The 19965-nt window shown below is 41.5% G+C and overlaps 1 protein-coding gene across 2 annotated transcripts; it reads left to right on the top strand.

Annotated features, from left to right (window-relative positions):
* Nucleotides 1-1293: 1293 nt before the first annotated feature.
* On the top strand, nt 1294-18215 carry kansl1l (KAT8 regulatory NSL complex subunit 1-like). Of its 2 annotated transcripts, none has more exons than XM_085434295.1 (16): nt 1294-1542; nt 2162-3304; nt 6276-6417; nt 6622-6774; nt 8894-8997; nt 9578-9749; nt 10611-10782; nt 12617-12736; nt 14187-14333; nt 14968-15068; nt 15368-15480; nt 15743-15791; nt 15913-16025; nt 16424-16544; nt 17409-17650; nt 17970-18215. In XM_085434295.1, exons 2-15 carry the CDS (start codon nt 2232-2234, stop codon nt 17616-17618), a joined length of 2790 nt encoding a protein of 929 aa, XP_085290421.1. In that variant the 5' UTR covers nt 1294-1542; nt 2162-2231; the 3' UTR covers nt 17619-17650; nt 17970-18215. The 2 variants fall into 2 exon arrangements, with proteins under 2 accessions (XP_085290421.1, XP_085290420.1); XM_085434294.1 differs by having other exon boundaries at nt 6273-6417.
* Nucleotides 18216-19965: the final 1750 nt, after the last annotated feature.

The following is a 19965-nucleotide window of genomic DNA, read 5'->3' as shown; positions in this document are numbered from 1 at the left end:
AGTCACTGGCTTCGCTAAAGGAGTCCTTTATGTGTTCTGTGCTGTGTGGTCTGCACATGTTTTTCTTAGCACATACTCATTTCTGGATGTCGTTGACTTACATATAGCTGGGAGCACATTAAACTTAGTAGCTTGTCAGGCTTAAATTGTGAACTTTGTAAACAAACTGCTGTCAATCTTTACTATTTTATATATATATATATATGTATATATATATATATATATATATATATATATATATATATATATATTATTGTTAAATTGTTGAATTTTCGAAATGTCTAAAAAAACTGTGTATGAGGGTGTAGTTTTTAATCTCACATGTTAACAGAACTGTGTTTTACAATGCTATGGTGAAATATTTGCTGAGAGGATATCTTTCCATATTTAAACTTACCTCTCTTTAGCATTTGTAAGCAGCAAACTAAATGCGTTTAACACTCTAGCAGGTACACAGGTATCTGGCATTTGTTGATGTATTTCTTTATGATAATTTTCTAGTGGGAACCTATAAAGTGAGGCTGGTTTATGAAATGAACAACAATATAATAAGACTTGCTGTTAATAATATATATTTGTAATAGAGAAGTTAGCTGTAAAACATCAAGTACAAAAATTGCCTTTGCTGTGATTGATTTTTGCCCTTTGATGCAAGCCGAGGTTAAATAATCTCAGAAGTCACCTTCAGGTCCTGTCGGAAATTTGGGAAAGGTATAATGGTAGGCATAATAATCATCAAATAATAACATTGATTAATAAATTATGACTACTACACCTATAACTAAATCACGTTCTAATCTTCGAATCATACAAATATATATGTATATAGACATGGTATGTACAGGAATGTTGCATCTTATAATGAGAAGGGAACTTGATTAGCCTACAATACATCAGGAATAATGGACGTTATAAAATTGAAATCCTTTATCTTATATTTAGAATATTATAAATAAGAGATGTTTTTACAGTAGTGTAAAGTCTGAATTAATATTCAACGCTACAATAAGTATTATAAGCAATACATGTTTTTTTTTTCAATTGATGATCAAATGTAACTTTTCTTAAAGTGTTTGCCACATTTTTCTTAATACATTTGATCATCAATGAAAAACTGCATTTTGTATTTATTCAGGTTTTTATTGTCCAATATGAAAATTTGTTTGATGATCTGGAAGGAGGAAAACACTTTCTCATGGCACTGTATGTGCAAGTTTTCACTTTGAGTTGTGAGAGATCTGAGCTTCTTAGATGACCATGAAGGCATCAGGTCCAGCCCCTTCTCTCAGGATCGTTCAGATGTGTTTCGTCCTCTCGGCAGTTGGTGAAGGAGGAGGAGAAGGAGCTGAACGGTTAATGTACAGGAGAACCACCGCGCCGAAAGTCTGGGAAAAGACAAGTGCCACCGTTTGATAAGCTGTTGGAAAGCCATAGAAGCTCGCCTGATTAGATTTTTCTGCTTTCTAAATGCTCAGAAAGATCAGATGTCATTTTCCGAAGCACATAAGCGATGTTAAAGTCAACGGTTTACCTTGTGTTCAGGTGAGTGTAGATCCACCTCAAAGAGACTTCATGGAGTGTTAACGTTACCGTTATAGCTCAGCTAGCTTTGGTGGTTACAGTCCGCCGTTATATTTGTATGTTTACCGTTACCTTTGACCTGTGATGGACGAGTACAAGGACCGGGGGCTCACACTTCGTAACTTCGTACTGGGTTGGTATTTTTTCTGTATTTTCTTCCAATCACGTCCGCGGCAGGGCTTTTCGTTTGGTCGTCATAAGTGGAAAACGCGGAAAGAGGCTGTAAAGGAATCATGCGACCAAAATTATGAGTCGATCATCCCAAATGTGTCTGGCACTGCTATTACTACCATATTCTCTCTCTCAGTCTCTCTCTCTCTCTCTCTCTCTCTCTCTCTCTATATATATATATATATATATATATATATATATATATATATATATATATATATATATATATATATATTACCCCTTAATTATAAAAATGTAACGTAAACGTAAACTAGAAGTGCATTTTATTTGGTGTCTGCGCTTTCAGTTTATCCCTTATTATCTAAAAAAGTGACTTTTTTTTAGCGATACTGTGGCTTTTGTGATCTCAGTGTTGTCAGTTGCCAACATGTGTTTTTGCTGCTGTCAGGTCATTTCAGGCACAGCCTGTGAAGTCTGCACCCTTGGCTTTCTAGCGCATCAGTGGTTCAGAGAAGGGTATGGCCCCAGCTCTGACAAAAATCCTTAAAAATGGCCACGGGATCCACTTGTCCTCACCCCCTGCCACTGTCAGAACTGACTCAGATGGGAGAGCCATGTGCAGTATAGAGCTACAGCCTCACATGAGACCCATAGATGATGATGACAATGACCTCCAGCAGAAGATGTGGAACCTTTCTTCATTTCACTTCCTGGACTCCTGCCTACCTTTCAGCCTCTTGGACGCTTCTTCCAACCCTCCGCTTTCGCCATGCCCGCAGACATCCGACAGCCAGTGTGAGACGATGTCCCTGCCCAGTCCAAACTCCCTTGTCAACCTCCTGTCCTTCAATAAAGGCTCCAGAGATTCCCATCATGTGGCCTCAGTCTTCCCAGATGTACCGGACATGTTTTTAGTTCCTGGGCCTGAACACAATAGACAACACATTTGTCTGCCACATGGATGGAGTGCCGCTCCTGAATGCCAGCCATATGGTGGTGATGTGTACCACTCCTCTCTTAACCTTACGAGTGTTTGTCCTCCATATCCCCAAGGGGAGTTAACATCCCCGGGCCACACACATTTGTTTGCACCTCCACCTTCGCTGAGACAGGAGAAAGCAGCGGGGATGGTCTGCCCTCCCCCAGTTTCAGCGCAGCCTTGCATTGACAGGGTAAGCCCTGACCAGCTGACGTCCAGAGCTGTGCTAGAGGAAGCCGTGAAGGCGCAGTTCTCGCGGCAGACAGACCTGCGCAGCCGGGCTTTTAAACTGCGAAAGAGACTGCAGATCCTGCTAGGAGAGCAGACTGTGCGGCACTGCAACCAGCAGCTGGAGGGGCTGGCAAAACACAGTCAACATGGAGATTTGTCTTTTGACTGCTTCAACTCTGCACAAGAAAGCAGTAAACTAAGTTTTCCTTGGCTAGAGTTGCCAATAGCCTCGTCATCCTTCTCAGAGGTCGGAGAGTTCAGCCACTCCAGTCAGGTGGTACTGAGAGGTCTGCAGGAGGCCTTGGACTCTGAGGCTACAGCCAGCAGCAGCTCAGATGAGGAGCCAGTGGAGGAAAAGATTCGTAGCAGGATTTCATCCATGTGAGTATCCAGGTCTGTTTTTGTTTATTCAACCAGTGCCACAGTGAGCGTGTGGCTATTACAGCTGCTGATTACAGCTAAATAAACCAGCAAGAGTGCTCAGACTTTAAAACTCCACAGAACGGCACAGCTTAACCGTTTATTCAGCTAAAGCCATATCAACAGTATATGAAAACAGGTTCCAAAACTCAGCTGTAGTGTCACTGGCAAACTGTTCTGGGATCTGGTTACCAGAAAGCAGCTGTTCTTCACAGTAAAAATCACTGCTCTTTTCTTAATTACTGTTGAAAGTTCACAGAGGTTGGCTCTGGCACTGGGCGTCTGGTCAGTTAAAAACCCGACGAGAGCAGCTTTTTAACTTCGACTGATGTAAAAGTGGAGTGAATGGATTGTCAAGTTTGCTTGACAATATGGGAAGGGCATATTAAGTCAGTATTAAGTCATGCACGGTTACAAATGCCAAGAATGACATAAGAAATCCACTCCTTCTTTTAGAATAACAGTGCGAGTTTTGGAAAAAATCATCTAAAGTGTTACGAGGTCCACCGTGCTGTTTACTTGGCCTTCAGTGAGGTTTACAGTGTGGTTGTCATAAGTGCAAGTTTTGTCCTCCCAGATGTGGGGGAGTGTTATGACATTTTTTTACCATACACACACAAGCGCGCGCGTTCCTTTTCCATGCTGCAGTCATAACAGATTCAACAGAGCAGCCAGCTCTTTTTACCCACAGGGTAGGAAATAAACACAGTCTTTCCAACAAGGCAGCAACTTGCCAGCCATTCTGTGTGCACATTCCTCAGCTCCTCCTCTTTCTAGTGAAAAAATACTTTAAAGCGTGTGTCTAGATTCAAGGTTGAGATGTTTGTGGTGTCCTTGTTTTTGTTTTTTGTTTTTTTGACTGAATGTGTAAAATATCAAATGCAATCTTTTTAAAGCTTTAACATCTAGAAAAACTACACTTAAAAATGAAATTGCTGCTTAGTCTAGTTCCTGATTGCCCTTTTGTTTTGTTTACCTGAATTCAGGTTTTGGGCTTGGTTTGCAAGTTTGTTTGCTTTTTATTTTAGTAGCTATAACTGTTCAAAAAAACTAAGTGAATCAGGGAGATCTGTCTTGCCTAGCAGGATGTTTAAAAAAAATAAAAAGGATTACGGTCACTTGGGATGATGATTCAGATGATAAACATGCATTTTAGACGACAGGCAGTCTTTGCAGCCGGAGCTCTTGCACAGATGGGGTTAAGGGTTTATTTCAGGTCTAGGGAATAAGCGCGTGATCCTAGCCTGTGCAGTAGTTATTGAAATCTCAATATAGTTCACAAACCCTTCATCAGTAAGATTCAACCTTGTTGACCCCTTAAGTTGTTTCCCGTGAGCCTGGATTCAGTCCAGAACACTAACTAAAATAATGGTTGCTGGGTCTGACAACAGTACTGAGACAGTATTGTTTGTGTGTCTGCGCGTGTGCTTTTATTTGGCCAGCTTGTGTCATCTCAGGAGTGTCAGCTTGTCCTTTGTAGAGACTGCTCTCCTCCTGCATGGAACAATGCTCCGTTCTTCATCTGTAAACCTTGCCTGGGGATTTTTTAAAACATTTTTTATGGTTGATTCCTTCTCAAAGAGGATAGGACGCTGCAGGGGAGGGGATGGGTCACTGCTCTCTTTTAGAAATGTTAAATAGTAAAGACTTTTATCATTTGACGTATGAACTTGTGAAGCACAGATATAGTTTGACTTAAAAGAAAAAAATCACTTCCAGATGTTGCTCTGTTTTCATTTTCAAACATGCTGCACAGCAGTATTTTTCAGAGTCTAAGTGGTCAAGTTTAAATGCCAGGCACACCCTAAAATCTTGATGCTTCTGCAAGAGCCTCAAATTGGGGGGAGGGGGTCTTCTTCCTGGCGCAGCCAGGATTCAAATATGCAATATAGAAGTATGGATGTAATGGATGCAGTCTGTGAACAAGCACAGTAACAGGTATGAAGCAGCCGTTCCCATTCTGTCCTTTCCTCTTCTCCTAATGCTCCACAAATATTCCTGGAATTTTCTCATTATACAGTTGGAGTGAGCTGCAGGGCTGCCAGGTCTGGCCATTGTCTGTGAAGGAAAAAGAGCGCCTACTGCTCAACAAAGAGACACTAGCTTGGGATTGAGTGAAACTTATTGGAGAAATAAGCCATTTTGGACATTTAATGGACTGTTTGGCTGTTTTTTCTTTTTTCTTTCTTTGTTTTTGTATTGACCATAAAGTGAGGCTAACTGTGTTCATTGAAGCAAACAGCATTTAGGGTATTTGATTAATCAGGGTAACAGTGAAATAGCTAACTCATAATATCAAAGGGTATTTGCCAGGTGCACTGTGTGTAGCTGCTTGCTGACTAGCCTAACCTTTTCCTCTCCTGTTTGAAGTGGGGGAGTCTCTGTCTATCCTAGCCAAGGTCCATGAGCAATGCCATAGCAACTATTGCCCTGCTGAAGTCAGCCAACCACACACACACACACACACACACACACACACACACACACACACCACACAAAGATAAATGCTAACTGAACAGCCTAGTGCCATGGAAACATGCTATAGACACACACCACACAAGTCAACTGTGCTTTATTCTGTGGCCTAGATAGGCTTTTGTGCTTGAGCAAAATTCTCCCCCCCCCCATGCTGTTTGGATGCTAAACAGTTTACATGCCTGTATAAAATAGGTCAGGTAGACAGAGCTGCAGTACAAAATTGCAGATTGATTAATCATCTTGTTCTCAGACCGACATACCTGGTTTTCATGATTGTATTCAGCGCGATGAAATAAAAATCCAAGGCTTACAGCATTACACTCGTCTTTCTTCTTGTGGGGTTGAATGGGGGGGTGTAAAGCCTTTGACAGGGATGAATATAATATTAAAGTGCTTTTGTACGGGTGTAACTGTCCTCCCTTGTCATCCATCACCCTGTCCCTCCTGCCAGCAGCAGCAGCAGCTGTGAGAAGCAGTGGCTGGAAGAGAGAGCAGAGCTGAGCAGCCGATGGACTTGGTTGGAACTGCGCTTGGATGAACTAGAAGGGAGGATACTACAACTGGAGGGGGTCCACAAGCATATATGCTCTATGAAGGTATGACAAAAGGTGTCTGTACCAACTGACTGACAGACAGTTGGTCAGTTATATTATAGGACATTAAGCTTGCACACTCTTGTCAAGAAAAGGGATACAAAAAACAAACTTTCATGGATTGCCCGAGCTACAATAAGTAGTATGTTTTAATCAGTGTTTGGATCCTCTCTTCTCTGTCTTTCTGTGGATCTCTGTGTTTCTCAGGGTCGGGTGGTGCTTGCAGACTCCCAGCCACTGACTGACAGGCAGATTCAGCAGACCCTGCTGAAGGAAATGGCAGGTTTATCCTGCACAGCTTCTGATCCGGACAACGAACCCTGCAGCCCTACACGGCTTCTGCACAATATAGAGAGACAGGTAGGAGGGAGGGATTATTACTTGCACCTCTGATACCAGGCATGAGTTTAAAATAAAGAGGATTAGTAATCTAGAATTATAGATTATAGGAGATTACCCTTTTCTGTCTTGTGATCTTTCATATCCCAATGTCAGGTTGAGAGGATTAAACTAATTAATTATGGTATGCTTACTTTCTGACCTCTGGTAATATGCTAAATTAGAGGCTGCAGGTCAAATGAATGAATTTGTGCTTTATGAAGTCGACCGTTAAGTAATAAGTCTGTAACTATGAAATTGCTTATTTATTTTTTGCAGCTGTTGAAGCTCAGATAGTAGCTGACATCTGGCTATGTATTTAAGATGGTGCACACTCTTGATTACGGATGGGTATCGTTTAGGTTTTATCCGATACCGGTACTTTTGAAACGGTGCCGGTGCTTAAACGGTGCTCGAAACGGTGCTTAAAGAATGGAGAACACACACTTTGTCCAAAAACTTCTCATGTTTAGCTGTTTTTTTGTAAAAAGATAACAATGTTAGCCTTTTCTGCAGCTATAGGGGATTTATGGCATCACTCTTGGCTGGAAGCAGTGCTTAATCAATGGAAAAAAACACCAATTTTGTCCAAAATCCTCTCATGTTCAGCTGTTTCCCACTTTTTCTTTGGTCATTTTAGCCTTTTTGGCCAGGGTGAAGGGAGTATCTGCCATCAAACAAGAAGACAGCCGCATGTAACCACGACGGTGTTTGCTAGTTCACCTTACGTGCATTAATGTAATAACGTGGTTAGCCTACTCAACGTAAATTACACACGAACAACATTAAGCTACTCGCCCAGAGAAGAACGGCTGCTGCTGCCTTCATCATCCGTCATCATTTCTGCTACACTGGCAGGGCTAGGGGCCAGGACTCTCCTCTTCGGGTTCTTGGGGGATGTTGCTAACTCCGGATCCGATAACAGGCACCACACCCGCAGTAGATGTGCACGGTGTGAGGTCTCGCAGCAAGCTATCAAATACTGTGCATTTCTTGGCTTTCAAAAAAACGCTATGCGTCGCCAGGTGTTTCATCAGATTCGAGGTGTTACCTCCTTTGCACAGTATCAGCTTAAAGCAGGCTGCTGAGTTTGCATCTTTTGCTGTGAAGTACAGCCAGACTTTTTATTCTGTAGCTCTGCTCTAAAAGAACGTACGTACCTGGGCCCGCCTACTATCCTCGGAAAGGTAAAATGATTGGCTAGAATCCAAAGTGTATGACGTCTCAGGAAAAAAAGCACCGAAATGTGCGCTGTTTTTCGGTCTGGTTACTACCGTTTATGTTATGGCACCGGATACCGGTACCCATCCCTACTCTTGATAGCTTTAAAGCTGTACTTATGTGCACACAAGAATCAAATTTAGTAAAAAAACAAAAACGTATTGATTCACAACCCACACCGAGACATGTTGTGATTTAAGTTTATGACCTAGAGCTGGGTAATCTGTTGAAAAGATCATCAAGTGGTCCTTTTTAGATTCATGATCCTTGATTTTAATCACATTGATTCGACTCATGTGACCATATGATTAGTTAGGACACAAAACCTGTCACTTCAACTCCAGGCTAAAATCGTATAAGACACATAGTATGTTCAGTGAGCACCGACCTTACTCGTTTGCTTATCCTTGCAATCCATATGATTCGTATGGAAAGAAAACCACATGCCAACCTTAGGCGATCCATTATATAAAGTCATTAACACGCCCCCAGCGTGCTCACCCACCCAAGAAAAACAACTTCTATTTGTATTTCCATTTACACTTGCTTTAGAAGTGGTATGTACCTAAATACCAAAATATGTGTTTTGCCTCAACATGTTTTCTGAGCTCATTCAATGTGGGACTTTCTATTCACTCTCGGTTCATACTCTTTTTATTCGCCTTGGTAGAAAGTTCTCATATGTGTACTGTGCTCCTTTTTAAGATTACAAGGCTTGCTTATATTTATCAGCCTGATACCAAATAATAAGAATCAGCCAAGGCTAAAGACATCAAACTCAATGTGATCTTTCTGTGAAGAAAATGCTTCAGGGGAAGTCTGAACGGCTGGATTGTATCTCACTCTTATGTGCATTATTTGGCTGATGTCTTCATTGCAGAGTGCTCAGCTTAGCCAGATCGTCAACAGTCTGATGCCCCCTCTGAGCTTTTCACCGCTCTCAAAACAGTCCCAGACCTGTAAAGACAGGAGAACCCTCCCAAGGTAGAGGACACACACACACACACACACACACACACACACACACACACACACACACACACACACACACACACACACACACAAGTAGTCAGATTGTGTTAATACCTATATTATCCTGTGTGCTTTTTACAAGTTGCAGTTAAATGACACATTTACAAAAAACGTCTTTAAAAACTGTTAATTTATGTGAAAATCTGACATATTTCAGACTCTAATGGTGATAGAAGTTTGTCTGTTATCTCTTTAAAGTCTAGGCGATAGGGTGAAAGCACGTCCCAGCTTGTCGTAAAACCCACTGAACCCACTTCGGTCTCTTCATGGAGTCTGACTTCAGTAATCCCTTCATGTCTCCCCTTCCTGTTGCCTTTTTAACTCTCTGCCTGCCTGTGAAGATGAAAGCCCCATAATAAATGAAAGGCATTCTGTTTCTTTTATTCATGTACAGTAACAAGTGGGTATAAGTAGGGATTGATGAACAAGATCTAAGGAATCAACACCTTGAAAGAAGTTGCTTTTCGAGCATTGTGAACTTGCTACAAAGCACAAACCTAACACGTGACCTCATCTGGTTGTGTTTCTGCAGCGGCCAGAGAGGAGATGTTTTCTTGCCTGTGAGCTCCAAGAGAAAGAGACTAGGGACTAGGCGGCTCTTTAAAGCTGATGCGTCATGCGTGTGTGCCCGAACCCGACCCCTGGTCACCTACCACAAGCCCAGGCTGTTCACTTTCAACTCATACGGCTCTGGCAGTCCACTGGTAAGCCATATGTCGACCCCCTTCTTCTTCTAGTCTGTTTAACCATTTACATGCTGTATATAATTGTCAAATTGTGCCTCTTATTACCCTGCAAGCATATCAAATACATTGATTTATGTACTTCTTAAAGCAGTTCAGAGATTCTTATGAAATGTAGCTTTAAAGCAGTGCCTTTGAGACCTATTTTAGCTTCAGTAGTGGAGTGCCATCACTAAAATAGGTCTCCAAATTAAATAGGAATTATTGTTCAAAGCCGAACACCTGCTTTTAATTAAGAAATAATATCTCTAATTCAGATCAACAAATGCAGGGTGCTATTTTAAAAGCTCAAGCCTTTATTTAGCCTGCGGGGCCAGTACATTATGCTGTCCTCTTACTGCAGATAAAAGATTGCAGTGGCGGTGTGTGTCGAGTGCTTCTTAGCTTCACACTGTTGCGGTAATGAGGATGTGTACAGCATAGGAATCTATAAATCAGCTTAACTATTTAATTTCTCATTCACATGTTCTTGACCTTGAAGGACTTTTAAGCATCGGCATGTCTCACACAGTGCCGGGATATTTATAGAGTTTCTGCATCTTTCTGATTCTGAACACTACAATTGTAGCTGCTATAATAAGCAGCGCTGAGCCATCATCATTGTGACATTGTTCAATAACAAAAAGAGCGTTTAACAGATTAATGACTTTAATCAGTGCACTCCATCAGAGATCAGCTTCCTTACATCCATATCACTTATATCCTGGAAAGGAAAGGTAAACTGTAAAGAAATTCTTTCCTGTTGCTAATCTTGCTCTGCCTATCTTGAGCATTTTTTTTTAAGTAATCTTTTTAATCTCTTGTTCTCTTTTCCTTTTCCAGCACTCAAGAAAGTCCACGGCTACCTTCTCCTCCTCGCTGTCCTCATCTTCCTGTTCATGCTACTCCTCTTGTGATCCCATAGTCTCGTGCTCTGATCCCGACTGTAGCTCCAGCGGGGTCTCCTCCGACACCTTCAGCTTTCGACGTCACCCTGTGTCGTCTCTGTCGTTTGGTAGGAGAAACGTAGCTACATTACATTGGTCAGCATGAGCAAACTTTGTAAGCTAATCAAGATTTTTAGATCATTTGATTACAATGTTGTTTTTGAACTGCAGTCAGTAAGAGTAAATATTAGGCTTCCTGTCTGACATGGTAGACTGACTCTGAAGGGTCACACACCCTGGCCATGTATTTGTCATCTCAGGCCTGTAGAGCAAAAAAAACCAACAAGATTTGCTAAAGTAGGGGGCAGTTGAGATATGTTTGTAGGGTTATAATAAACTATAAGGTATAAAAGGTAGATGTTTTTAGTTATACGTCTTGTCATATCAGCTTACTATAGTGTGATCAGTCAGAATTTTAAAAAGACCCCACTGCACACAGCAGATGAGAATAATCTGCCAAAACTTAACCGAACTGGTCCACAGAGCCAAGAAAACAGGTCAGGTTACATGCAATATTTTAAAACTGGCATCACAATAATTAAACCTTAAAATGAAAGCACAAGTCCTGTCGTGATGGACCGTAACCACATTTTTAATCGCACTTTGGAGAACGATCACTCAGATGAAGTCAACATAGGGACAAGTCCAAATGTTTTCAGGGGGATAAAGCTCCTTAATCTCCTGGTCTTCTGTTGTGGTCTTTTGCAATGATAATATTTTTAACTACTGGTGACTACTAATGTAATGTGATCGTGATTCTTAGTGTTATTTAAACGTTTTTTTTTAAAAATTCAATTCAGTTTTATGTATACAGCGCCAAATAACAACAACAGTTACCTTAAGGCGCTTTATATTGTAAGGTAGACCCTAGTAGGGCTGTGCGATATGACCAAAATCTCATATCCCGATATAAGAATTCTATCGTCCCGATAACGATATAAATCACAAAAATGTAACATTTTCTGTAAATTCTGTGAATCTCGGGCAGCTCGTCTTGCGGGAAGTGTTTCCAGCTGCGCGTCATGTAGCTGGAGTCGAGTGTTTTAACCGATGCATGAAACTATACATTTTTAGACATAAGTTGTAACGGCCGCCGTTTTCTTTGTCAGTATTTATTACACGGCGTGCTGCGGGGAAAAGCCTGTTCTAACGTTTAGGTCTAAGGTTTATTTTTTTAGCACCTGACGGCTCTTTTTTAATTCTCATCCGTAAATAATCTGCTCTTTCACGTGATTCAGTTTATTTTGAAAAGTCTCAACAGGATCTTGAGCTTTATTGTGAAAGGTTTATGTGGAACATAAACAAGCGGACACGCGATGCTATTACCGTCATTGTTGCTAACCACAAAGCATAAAAACAGGCACTTGTCTGTCTGTAATGTGGTTATATTAAATATAAGAGAAAGAGAGAACTTTAAGAAATTAATATAGCCACTACAGTGACCATCAAAACGATGAAAAAATATTGCCGTAAACAGTTTATTTTGCAACACCATGAAACAAATGATGGCGTAAAATGAAACAATAGACGTTTTTATATCGTCATCCGATATATATCGTTATATTGAACAGCCCTAGACCCTAGAATAATATATTCAGAGAAAAACTCAACAACCCCCTATGAGCAAACACTTTGGTGACAGTGGGAAGGAAAATCTCCCTATTAACAGGAAGAAACTTCTGGCACAACCATTCTTAAATACATGGCAGCAGGGATGGTGTGTAAAGAATTTTTAAAAACTTTTTAAAATTTATTTTTCTTTTTGTTTTAGTATGCATAGATTCTGTACAACTAGGGCGACGCGTGTTGAGATGCTACTGTTTAAACTGTGTGCTGAATTGAATTTGCAAAAGGTGTTGTATTCTTGTGTCCCCACACTTAAAAATTATCATATTCTTCCAGGCACACCTACGAGCCACCACGTAAAGAGGGTGCCAGGCAGAGAAGTATGGTCCCAAAGACCTTTAGTTGTCAACAGTCCAGTAAACTACAAGCGACACAGCTCCACGCCGCTGCACAACAGTAAGATCGCTCTGTATACTTGTACTGATTACAAATTATGCCTCATTGTGTGGTGCTCTCTTTCATTCTGCTGGTCTCCTTTGTTTTCACCATACTGATATTTAGGCCCAAAGCATGCTTGCAGCTTACTATAGTGTGATCAGTCATTCAGCGATTAAGAAGAACGAAGGATAGAGGTGCACTTTAAAAAGCCGCACCTGTGCATGTGCTCTTAATACCGTTATCAAAGCGACTGGATCAGATTGTTTTTGCTAAAGTAATATAACCTATAACAGGCAAGCAAAAGTTACTTTAATTGTAATTGTAGCTAAATCAGTGGTAGCATCCGTGTCTTTATATTCTAAGCAGCCACTCGGATTCATTAATGCAACAGTTCAGGTAATAAATGCAGTCTTTCAGTTTTTCTAAAGAATAATTTGTGCATAATTAAAAATGAAATGACAGTTCATCATATCCAGACAGCTCACCCATTTGCTTGTATTCAGTGAAGGCAAACAATAACCGGCTGCTTCAAAGTCATCCGCTCACTCTGCTTGTTTTCTCCCCGTCGACTATCATAATTCATTCCTAGCGTGTCAGATATCCCACTGGGGCTGTAAGAGGCATCCAACTGAGCAGTAGATGGAAATAAAATCATTTGGCATTTCACCTATGTCTGTAAGCACCTTGGTATGTTAGTCTGAAGCTAATGAATGATAATTTCCTGTAACATTTACGCTGCATACCTTTGGCAGCCTGGAAGGTTAACAATTTAAGAGGATCTTGCATACGTGGTTTTCCATATTGTAGATGGATGATTCAAAGTTTAGATTTTCCACTATTTCTCTGGTAAAGGTTGAGGAAATGTGGAATGATATAGATGAGAGGGGGAGAGCATAAAGGAGGAGACACAAAGGAAGCAGACTGACAACGGATGAAGGCATCAGACCGGGCAACGCTTGTCGATTTTGTGTCAGCTTGAATGATCTTATTGTCGTTTGTCAATACCCGAAGAAGGCAGTCTGTCAGGTAAATGCCAGCTCAGATAATAGCCACATGGAAGCAGATTTCTTATCAAAGCTGATCTCAGCTGGAATGGGATGAGATTACATAAACCGTCAAATCAAGCAAGATGCAGAAATGTGGACGGATGACGTGGAGACTGATGATAAATGACTTTCAACTGTGGTATATTTTACAGTGTAACATAGAGAACTCAGTGTGTTTAAAGACAAATTAATTGCTATAGCCATATTTAAAAAAAAAAAAAAAAAAAAAGATCCACTTCTGTGTCCTGTTCCTTTAAAGTAACTTGAAGCAGCAGTTTGGTGAGTAAAACTCATATAAATAATGATTGGGGATTAATGTTTTCACTGATTGGTAGTAGATTGGAATAAAAATGAAAAACTCGAAATCATTCTGACAGTCTATTAATTCAGTTTCTTGTGTTTGTCTCTGTGTTTCGCTGTAGGTCAGGAATACAAGCAGAACGGCAGGCATCGTAAAAGCAGAGTTATGGGTTTGTCACCCATCAGGTTGTTAGTCTCTGCTCAGAGTCGACACAGCAAAGCCAGTCAGAGGAGAAGGAAGAGAAGACGCATCCGCAGGCTGCTGGAAGGTGTGTATACGCAGTGAAAGCTCATACTTGGGTTTCATTACTTCTTCCACAGCTTATGTTTTTGGTCGTGTGTGCGTGTCGTCATTCTGTCTGCAAACACATTAGCTCGAAACGTTTTGATTGAATTCTGGTTAAGCGTTGTAGGGGTGTAGAGCGCTGTCATGTTAACAGTACATCAAAATTTGTCTTTCATCCAAAAAAGCCTTAGAACTCAAAAACGAAACATAGATGAATCTGTATCATCAACATATAGGGAATGATCTATGGGGATTCTAAGTATCATATAGCTGTATGTCATTTACACATAGAATGTCCTCATAAATAAAACCAAATTGTACTTAAAATCATGTCAAATATATTAAAATGAGTTTCAGTGGGGCAAATAACAAAAGTCTGCACTTTCCACTTGTTTTTACTCGTATGCTAACACCTTAAAATACTTTCAAAAGAACAAAGAAAATTAAATGAATATATAGAAAATCCAATACTATTCCCTAAACGTAAATACGACCCAGAGTGAGCTGCCTTAGTGGAAATTTGTGCTCTTGATGTTTCTTGTTAGAGCTGTTTTAACAATGTAGCTGCTGGTTTTAGTGTACAGCATGCCTGTATATGTCTGTGTTTGTATACCCAGATGAGGAGGATGCCCTGTACCAGCTCTGTGATCCAGCAGAAAGTTCAGATGATGTGCTAGAGGAGAGCTACTCACATGCATCACACAAGCAGGCCTCACAGGTAACACAAAACATATGTTATTATTAAAAACTAAAGAGCCAAGAAAATGATATAGGTGAAATGTAAGAAGTAGCAGATTTAGTTCAGATTAGGATGAAGCGCGGTTAGGATAGGATGGATATGACAGGATAGGATAGATCCACCTACGTCACTTAATATGCGCATATGTGTGAAATGTAAAGAAAGATGACCACAAAAGTTTTGTCAGGACATCTGAAGATTTAGAATGACTCTGAATATGTAAACTCTTCTGAACGATTGGTAAGCTCTTGATTCAACCTGGGAACGTTTCCTTCTAGGGCTTTGTTCGCAAACGCCAGGGAGAGAACGTGTACAACATCAACAACATTGTCATTCCCATGCCACTGGCTAAAGTAGAAAAGCTGCAATACAAAGAAATTCTAATACCCAGGTATGAAATGGAAACACCCCTGAAAGTGTTACAATGTATCACTATGAACCATAACTCCTTTAGGATGACTAATGACCAGTCTTATTGACTGGTTTTACAGTAGTTGTGATTCTGCATAATTGTATTTTGCAACTTATTTATTATAAACAATCACTTTTACCAGAGTGATGTCTGATTTGTAAAGCTATTGTTTAAAAATGACAAAAGTAAATGGAAGTTGTCCATTATCATTATTATAATGATTAGTTTATCTTTATTGCAGTTGGCGAGTAGTTGACATCCAGCCTCTGATGGAGATGGAGCCAGAGAAGGTGGAGGGGCATGAAACAGAGCATTTCTTTTCTTTTAACATGAGCAGTTTATTTTCATTTGTGAACAATCCAGCATCTTAATGCCCTTCTGTCTGTCTGTCTGTCTGTCTGTTGTGTTTAGGCTGAGGCTCTCAGTGATGAAGTCTTTGCTCAGCGGCACCTGGCTTTGGAGCAAAAAGAGAAGTTACGCTGGTCGTCCTGGGATAAGAGGAAACACCGTAGGCGCCCTACAAGGTGTGGACACCCACACAAACTCATAAATGTAGCAATAATGAGAGTAATGCAAAATCTAAGGTGAACCACAATGTTAGAAAATGTTAGAATGTTTTTAAAGGGCCTACAGAAATAAAACAATTCTGTAAAAATATACAATAAACCTCAATAACTGAGGAAGTTAATCCAGCTAGTTAATGAGCAGACAGAAGAACGTGTTATAACCTCAGATCTTCCAATAGATGTTACCTGAATGTGGATTAATGCCACCACTAATCATTGTATTACATTTGGAAAGCTTTAAACAGTGAACTCTCAAAGGCGTGCAGCTGGTTTCAGACTTGTTTTGTTTGTGTGCATGTAAAAACCTGGAAATTTGAGACAGTGTTTCATGGGGTGTGTTTGTTTTCTCATTCCAGATCTGGCAGCAGGCTTTTAGGCAGTGGGGGTGGGATGTACACATCAGGAGAGGAGAGTTCTGTGGAGTGGAGTTGCGCTCAGCTGGATCTTGATGATTCGCTGAGGTCAGAGGAGTGGCTGGTAAGATCAAAAGCGCCACAGCTGAAACCTGAAATCCCCAAGACAAACTGAGAATATCACAGGATGGTTGATCAAGGTGACACAGGAGGCAGCTCATGTGGAGTCATGCATATTTACGCTGTTGTGTCCCCAATATGCTGTTTACCGTATTTACGCTTGACTGTTGTTTCCAACACAAGGCGTTGTAAATCATTTAAAGGAAAATCAGCAGACTGCAGCACTTTCACCCATACATTGCTGTAAGGATATTTTCTGTAACATTCCTGTGAAAAAATGAAGCCGTTTCACGTGTCCTTCAGCAGAGACAAAGAATATAAAGCAGCAACATTCATCTCATTCATCTTGTGTGAGCTATGGAGCCTTGGTGGGTTCTTGAGAGCCTACACAGATACTTGTTTCCACTCTTGTTTCCTGTGATGATGCCCTGATTGCAGTCCTCTGTTCCACTTTGCTTTGATTGGAGAGCGAATGAGTTGTCCCTAAACCAGACTTACCTAATCAACCTTCTCCACACTACAAATAACCCCTACTTCACTGCATTGCACTTCTTATGCACTCCAGAGGCCATACAAACCATGATTAAAGCACAACCATTATTTATTCATTTTTAAACAGACCTCTGAGCCATGCACAGATGTATTATAGTCCTCAATGTGCATATTCACTGAAGGGACTGTTATGAAAAAAAAGGACAAATAAAAAGCTTTCTGCAGTTTTATTTTACACTTAATGTCTGCCTTGCAGGAAATGTATGTAGCCAGTTGTGACTACTTACAAAAATGCGCTCCCCTGTCATATTCAATTTACAAATAAAGATAATATTCAATATTTTTCTGAATGTCATTGATTTGTCTTACTTGTCAGCCTCAGACACCCTGGGAGCCTCGAGTCTTTCCTTTGGATGAGGATGAGGAAGGCGCTCTGCTCTCTGATAAACAAGAAAAAGTCCCGTATGGGTGCTTAGGGATTAGTTCAGCCTCTTCCACGTCAAAGAACTCAAACTCCCAACCAGCTCCAACTCAGGCTTCTTATGCTACACTGCCCTCTGGGGGACAAAGCAAGAACAGCAGCTGATACTGCCGTGCCTTCTTTTTTTGTCTTTGAATGTAAGTTCATTAAAAAAATTTGTGTGTGTGTGTGTGTGTGTGTGTGTGTGTGTATTTTCTCAATTTTAAGCAAGTTTAATTTGTTTAACCACTTATTCCAGTCATACACTGAATTGTCTGTGCTTTGATTAATCTATCCAGTATGTCATTCATAACATAAAATTATTACTATTATTGTGATTGGACTTTAACACACAAATTATTAATTTATTGGATCATTCATAAAGAGTACAAAGAGTATTTTAGAAGGTTAAGCCTCTGAAAAACATCCTTCAGTATTTTATCACTTAATTTAATATTTGCATCATTTCTTTTCCAGATCTCCTCTCATCAGGGACAACGAGCAGAACATGTGCCCTGGGAACCTTACCGGGAATATTTAATACATTCCACGAGCATTGTGATCTGATGTAATAAAAAAAAACTACATTTTTTTTTTAGGCAAAAGTGATTATTTTGTTAGGGTTGTGACAGTAGTCACAGTAGTTTTAACTTCTGCAGCAGTTTCAGGTTTTAATGTAAAAGAGGTACTGTATGTAAAGTAATATATCTATCAGCAACTCCACTGTAGTGTCACGTTTCTTTTTTTTCTTTTTTTTTTTTTTTGCCTGTCCCGTTTGGCTCTTTTGCCATCAGAATTGTTGTCTAAAGGCAAAGAAAGATGCCCAACGGATTTACTTTACCAAATTGACCATCCCAGCCTTGCCGTAATGGTCCATTTGATTCACCTTTTATTGTTTATTTTATTTTCACTTACTGAATATGGGACAGACTTGACTGGGGGAAAGAAGGGGAGAAAGAAAGAGGGAAAGAGAAACAGCTGAGAAGAGGGACGGGGGAGAAGGGCAAAAGACAAAAACCAACAGAACGGGCAGAGAAAAAAAATGCATATATCAATCACCTGGATCACCTGCTGAGAAAGAAAAAAGAAAGCAAGCAGAAGAGAACAAGAGTAATAGAATAAACAACATCACAATGATATATGGGAATATGACAGTAAATACTAAATGTTAAACATTATTGTGCAGCACATAAGATCAACAGAACACAGTGTGCTTTGAGGTAGGAGCCAAAAAGGGTGTAGTTTATGGGTGTGATTACCCGTGTGTACACCTGTGAGCATGGACGCGCTTGTTTTTTAAAAGGTTCCTTCATGTAATAATCTGCTAGAGGGTGTGGGGGGGCCACAGCCCCGTCCTCCAGGGCATGAAGCAGGTGTGGAGGAGATCAAAACTCCAGACATCCAGAGGCCCCCAGAACACAAGAGACCAAGGAAGACCAACAGAGGGGCAGCCGCGCCACTGTCCCAGAAAGAGCTGAGGAGAGTCCCAGATGAGGGCTCACTCAGCAGCCGCGGAGCAGAAGCCAGGGGGAGTTGCAGTGACGCGCCCGTGAGCTCCGCCGGCAGCCAGCTGCGCCTGAGTGACCGAGCCCCAGGCCGAGAGGCCGGGGGCACCCCACCTCCGAAGTGGCCCGAGCAAGCCCCAGGCTCCAGGCCCCGATAAGCGGCCGCCAAGGAGTGAGCCGGTGTGTACCTGGACGCCCATCCCCGGACACAAAGAACCACCAACGCACCGACGTCTGAGGGGGTCCGCCACTGGCAGGGGAAGTGGTGGTGGGGGGAGATAGGCCTCCAAACCTTGGAGGGCCTGAGATGTCCCCAGAGAGGTGGCGCCTGACACCCAACCTGACATATAGACACAGACATACAGGCACACACAGATACAAACATCCATTCCCACCCTCATGCTCTCATATGCACTCACTCCACACTCAACCAACGTGGAGACAGACATAAAGAGACGTTGTACACATGATCACACTCCCCAAGCGTACTCTACAAACCGGGTCTAGGTGCCCCCGCCCCTGGAGGGGGGAACTGCACCCAGACCCAGGTGGTGTTTCCCTTTTCCCTGCGGTGGGGGGAGGCAGACCGCCCCGACTCCGCAGCAGCAGGAAGGCTCCACACTCCAGACCGCAGTCGGACGGCCAACTCCTCCTAGCCCTCCCGCTCCAGCAGGTCGCAGAGAACGGGGGTGAGAGAAGACTCCAAACCTCCCTCCACCCGCTCATTGTAGTGTTGATGCATGTGTGTTCTAAGGTGCATTTAAAACCCAGGAGGGCTTGGAGCTACCTGCCAGAGAGCAGCAGGTAAGCGCATGGTCCCTCCTGCTAGCCCTCAATGTCTACGTGTATTTAAAATTGAGAGGTGGGCAACGATGCCAGGGGTGAGGTGTATACCCTGATGGTACTTTGGACTCCGTGTATCGTGCCCACCCCCAAGATCCTATATGTATGTGTAATGAGAGTGTGAG

The sequence above is a fragment of the Copadichromis virginalis genome, linkage group LG16 (assembly GCF_057382275.1).
Source record: "Copadichromis virginalis isolate Kocher_CV1m ecotype Utaka linkage group LG16, C_Virginalis_male_GT1.1, whole genome shotgun sequence".
Lineage (NCBI taxonomy): Eukaryota > Metazoa > Chordata > Actinopteri > Cichliformes > Cichlidae > Copadichromis > Copadichromis virginalis.
The sequence above is the reverse complement of the archived record's forward strand: the minus strand, read 5'-3'. Positions and strand labels throughout refer to the sequence as shown.

Excerpts from the sequence above, each read along its gene's own strand:
- kansl1l (XM_085434294.1), top strand. The coding sequence starts at position 2,232 with ATGGCCCCAGCTCTGACAAAAATCCTTAAAAATGGCCACGGGATCCAC. Across the intron at positions 6,418-6,621 it reads AGCATATATGCTCTATGAAG|GGTCGGGTGGTGCTTGCAGA; the intron begins GTATGACAAAAG and ends TGTGTTTCTCAG. Across the intron at positions 6,775-8,893 it reads TGCACAATATAGAGAGACAG|AGTGCTCAGCTTAGCCAGAT; the intron begins GTAGGAGGGAGG and ends TCTTCATTGCAG.